Here is a 5,861-nt window from a genome sequence, read left to right as displayed (position 1 = left end):
CTTGGGGGGCTATGGCTATGGCTGCTGCCGTCCATCTTGCTATAGAAGATACTGGTCTTCTGGATTCTACTGAGAAACTTCCATTAAAAACTCATTCTACTGATTGCCTCTACACAGGCTTCTTGAATATGCCTCCATGGTGCTTAATAGAATAATTCATTTGTATCTTCTGCATTGTTAACATCATCCTGAAGTAGCTAGGGGGAAAATAGGTGGGAATCTAAAAGCCTTATTTAGAGTCATTGAAATGTGTCACACATTTTTTGAAAAGTTTTATTTTTGACATTGTATTGTTATTAAAAGTTTTACATTTTTGATCAACTTATGTAAGAAAATTCAAAGTTTATTTTAATAAAAATTTATTTCATTTAAATATTGATTTGTAGCATTCAAATTGATTTATCTTCTCCTTTTTGTGTATATGTGTGTGTTGGTATAGTGGCAAATGGGATGAGGAAGAATAACATATGAAAGAAAAAGGAAAAGAGAATACTGTCTTTGGAGCAATCTGAAGTGACAATGACACTTAGACCCTTTGAACTTCACATATGTTTTCATTTTACTATAAAAACAGTTCTAGTTTCATTCCCAATCCTCTTAATTTTAGAGTCAGTCTTTAAAGGGGTCTGAGTGAAGTTACTAGTTTGTCTGTGACTTATCTGTTATTTATTAATCTGTTCTTTATTTGTTAATCAAGATATATCATATAAAACCTAACAACCTTACTGCTAAATCCCAACCATTTTTTGTATGTTCATATGTTATTGGGATGTAAAACCCGATTGTCTTGATCCAAATATTTTGGAGATATCTGTGTACATCCCAACTTTGGAGGTATCTAGTGAAAATATTTCAATTTAAAGTAGCTTTCCTGAGATATTCTAATATTTTAAATGGTTTTGCAACATGGTTATATCTTTATTTTTTAAATTATTTATTTAATTTTATTTATTATATTTTTAAATTTTGCTATAGGGCACATGTGCTCACTGAGTACAGAGAGAGAGAGGGAAAGTAAGAAAGCAACCTGCCCTCTCCAGGACTCAAACTGTGGTCAGCCATGTGGGAGTTCAGCACTCCAACCTCCATGCCACCTGCTGCCCCACATTGTTATATCCTATAGTACATAATGCTGTAAATGAGAAAACAGATCATATGGGGAAGTATATAACAGTACTGGGAGTAATATAATACACTAAATTAAAAGTGACTATACATAGTAGGCCCTCAGCAAATACCTAAATGATAAAATGTTATCTGTTTAATGTTAAAGCATAGCAAGGATATAATTTTAATGAATTCTATTAATTCAACTGACACCATGTCAGAAATTGGAACTATATGAATTTATACACATGTACATTTCCAAAGTCTCATTGTCCAAATTATGACATTGTGTATAAAAAGAATAACATAGAAAATCATCAGGTAGGAGCTATGAAGAACTGCGCTCGGGGAGGTCTTTTTTTCCCAAATGATAGACATGCTCTAGACACTAATCACTTTGTTTGGCCATAAAACAGATTACATTTAAAAAAAATAATCATCATAAGGCATGTGCAATTGCCAAGGAAAGACAAAAGGAAAGTGACAAAGTAGGGAACAGTCATGCCACAATCCTTTCTTTTCCATTTCCCCCTACTTTTGGAGAACTGCTAGATCTAGGACTCCAAACACACAGTTGGGCATGAGGGACCCAGCCACCTTTACCACCATGCCACTGGCTAACCTTGCAATTTGTGTTTTAAAAATGTTTTTACTTCTTTTTGTTTATTTCTTCCATGAGAGAGAAACAGAGATGGATAGGCACACCTCCAACAGAGTCTTAACGCCATGATCCACCCCTAGCTCAGCCAGCCCCAGATTATAGGCATGTGTGTGCCCAATGTACTCAGGTGGGTTGTCAGATATAAACCCAGAACCTTCCCCTGTGACTCAACCTCACATTTTGCCCTGTTTTACATCTGCACCATTGACCAATCCCTGCACTTGCTTTTTAACAAAAGACAAATCTGTATTATTATATTACAAACAAAAACACATCATCTCCATGTGAGTTGATGACATTTTCCCCTTTAACCAACAGATGATGGATATACTCACAAGGGGGAGAGGGGAGAGAGAGAGAGAAAACTCCCAATAGAGCATGGTCATGCTACAGTTCTATTTCCTCCATTTCTCCATTCTGTTGGAAATGTGCCCACCGTCTTTTTCAAGCTGTTGATGGTGATGGTTTGGGGTTTGGGTTAGGGGGCAGAGCAGTGGGGAATTAAACCAAGCCTGTGGTGTCCATCAGTTGACCATGTGGTATCCACTTAACCACTAGGTTACAGGGCCAGTGCAGCTGATGATAGTTAATTTCAATGATTAGCCTGCATTACAAGGATGGCACCACTCATGGCTTGTGTGAGCAACAACAGAGTATTATTTAAAAGACTCTACAATGTGCAGTTGGTGACATTCAGTCTGAGGGAATGTATATCTGGGTACTTGACAGAACTTTTGATTTCTGATCACATGAGCAATGATGATAATACTTATGGTGCCCAGACTCTGGTTAGAGATGCTCATCTTACAGTGTAATAGTCTGGTTGTCTAAACTCTGCCAAGGTTCTTCCTGAGCAGCTTAACCTACTCTTCTCTGCCACTTGTATTTCCTAACCCATCACCACACTCAAATCAGAAATGCCAATTTTAGGATGAGCAGGTGGCATAACAGTTAAGATGCTGGACTCCCACATGGCCAACCATGGTTCAAGTAAGGAATCTGGAGGCTTGAAATATGACGGACATGTGTGCATGCATTTCCAAAATTCCTAGAGGAGAATGTAGGAGAAGGGATCGTGACATGGCTGTGTCCCTGAAAGGGAATTTCTCAGTTTCTCTCTTTCCAGTGAGTATACATGACCTATGGCCAAATTCACTATCAAAAAGAAAAAAAAAAAAAGCCAATTTCATTGCTGACTTCCGGGTAAAAAGTAATACAAATTAGTCAATATGCCACATTTTGATTGATCAAAATCAATTAATATCTTACAATTTACAGGAAAGTTTTACTCTAGCTTCCCTTATATGTTCGTTTTACCATGCATTTCCAAAATTCCTAGAGGAGAATGTTTTTCTGTTTTTCTATGCAAAAAAAATACATCATGCTTTTCTGACAATTCAATACTTTGTGTGAGAAAATAAATTTCATGTTTAACTATATATCTCTGTAAATTTTGTTTTATTACATTAAATGAATTTGCTTATGTTATTTTTGCTCTTTCTGTTTGAGTGTGTATGGGGATATATGTATGAGAGAGAAACAGAAAGACAACAATAACAAAGACTGGAGAAAAAGATATATAAAATATTTACTGCTAAGTGAAGCAAGCCAGACTCTGAAAGAGAGGCATCACATGCCTCCACTCAGTATATACCAAATGCCTGCACTCTATGGCAGAAACTGATAGCCTGGAAGGTGTAAAGTCATGGAGAGCAACTGTGAATACTTTAGAGAGTGTGAGAAGAGGGTGGGAAATGGGGAAGGTTGAGAGGGAGGAAGTCAAGGGGAAGAAGAAGCAAGACATTTAAGGGACCTAAAATGGGACATTATCTGTTGATAATAATTTGTATATCTTTGACTGAACCAATATCCAGTATATTCATGATAAGAAAATTCATTCGATATGTTGTAATGATGCAAAGTAAATAAATATAAAATAAATAAATAAAAATAGAATAAAAAAGAAAAAGACTGAGGAACACACTGTCATTGGACACCTCCTGAGAATTTGATGTATCTACTATTTCAAGGATGTGAATATCAATTCTTTTTATCTAAGATCATATATAATATTGCTTCCATGTGTGTTAGCAGGTACTGCTACATCTGATTAGACTATCAATTTATACACATATACAAATTTTTAAAATGAACTTCACTCACCAAAATAGTCCCTTTTTTTATCACTATATATAACAACTTCTGCCTTTGTCCATTTCTTGAAGCCCTAAGTTTTGACTGAATGACTTAGTAAACTGACTCAAGACAGATCATTTGCTTCTCACACTCCCCTGAATCTGTCTATCTATAGACTTGCCACCCAGATGACATGTAGTGTACAGATGGAATCCCCCGCCTGCTGAGTACATGATGTTTGATATCAACATTCTCCAAAAAGGATCTGCTTTTCACTAGCTCAACACAACAGTTTTCAATGCATAGAGTCACGGCTTCCTTTTTATACTACCCTTCTCCATACCTTCTCCTCCATTCTTCTCTCAGGGTTTTGGGCATGCATGCACACTCACCTGAGTGAGTTTCAAGGCACTAGGTCCAGGATTTGAGCCGTGGTCAGTCATGTTGGACTCCAGCATCTTAACCACAATGCCATCTGCTGGCCCTTCACCATATCTTGTAGCACCATAGTTTTCCTTTGAAATACACAAAATTAATTTGACCACTTATCCAATTTTTTTCTTAATAATCTCATGATATTGGGAGATGGCAATGAGACAACAGAATTTCATGTGACACAATATCACTCAAAGAGTCATTTGATAAGGTGAACTTCCTAGTTGTAATCCAAGAGATTACATTATTTTACCAAGAAATGATTTAGCTATCATTGTATTCAAAAAGCCAGCAAGTAGTTCAGAGGTTAGGGTGACTGGATTCCCCATGGCCAACAGAGCAATTCAAATCCTGGACCCAGCAGCTTGACAATAACTCTGGGCATGTGTGTTTGTGCCCCAAGTCCTGAGAGAATGGAGGAAAAAGGATCTCTATATGGCCATCCCCTCTGGGAGGTGATTTCTTCCCTTTTTCCTTCTCTCTGTCTCTGATGAATACACGGACCCTATAGCAAACTAAAAATAAAAAAGGAAAAAAAACAACACTATTAATAAAGTTCTAGCAACCATTATAGATGTGAAGCATTATTTGGATAGCAAAAAATCATTTGAAGAAAATGCAGTATAAATAATACTAGATATATGCTTGACCTGATGAAAAAATTGTTTTCCAATTTAAAAAGAAAGAAAATCTATATTATTTTTCTTTTACAGCCCTACAAGTTTTTCTAATAACCTTTCCCCACTTTTAGTACCTCATGCTATGAATGAGAAACCCAGTGATAAGAGGAGAACAGGAACGATAATAAATGTCAAATAGCACAATGTCTTAAAAATTATTGGGACATTGGAAACCAGCAGTTAGCGTAATGGCTATGTTGCTGGACTCCCACGTAGTCGACCGCGGTTCGCTTCCCGGACCCGGTGACTTAAAACTCACACCGGGTGCGTGTGCGTGCGTGCCCAAGATCCCAAGAGGAGAATGGAGGAGAAGGGATTGCGGTGTGGCCATCCCCCATGGGGGGTGATTTCTCACTTTCTGTCTCTCTGTCTCTGTCTGTCTGGCAAGCGCACATGCCCTATAGCAAAAATCTCTCAAAAAAAATTATTGGGACACGGTTGGTAATAAATAAATACAATTGTCTGCCATAAAGAGTTTGATAAACTTATGTGAATTTATCTCTGATGTCTTGAATAATGTAAGTGAGAAGCATGAAGAAAAGCAGAGTTTTTCTTCATACTTGTGAATCTATCACTAGTCTTAATATTCCACAACTATACAACTGACAGTATTTGTGAGGTCAGCAGAAATTGAGGTTCAGCAACTGGAAAATCCAGGAAGCAGCTTTTCCCTACTTAGAAAAGCTTATGATATCTGTATTGAGAGTGACTATAAATTCTTCATATTGATCTCACCGTTTGTCAATTTCATTCAGCTGTACTCTTAAAATAGGTTTAAATGTGTTACATAAATTTCATTTACATAAATTTCATTCAAAATTTTAAATCAGTGCTCGCTTCGG

General features: G+C 36.8%; 1 protein-coding gene across 1 annotated transcript in view; it reads left to right on the top strand.

Annotated features, from left to right (window-relative positions):
• The window catches only part of LOC102468628 (keratin-associated protein 20-2-like), a 232-nt gene extending 159 nt beyond the window's left edge, over nt 1-73 (top strand). Inside the window, exon 2 of the mRNA XM_014590433.1 lies at nt 1-73. Within this exon, the coding sequence (XP_014445919.1) occupies nt 1-73 (73 nt within the window).
• The last annotated feature ends 5,788 nt before the right edge of the window (nt 74-5,861 follow it).

This window comes from Tupaia chinensis, unplaced genomic scaffold, assembly GCF_000334495.1.
Source record: "Tupaia chinensis unplaced genomic scaffold, TupChi_1.0 Scaffold000443_1, whole genome shotgun sequence".
Classification (NCBI taxonomy): Eukaryota; Metazoa; Chordata; class Mammalia; order Scandentia; family Tupaiidae; genus Tupaia; species Tupaia belangeri.
Note: the sequence above shows the minus strand (reverse complement) of the source record. Positions and strands in the feature narration are given on the sequence as shown.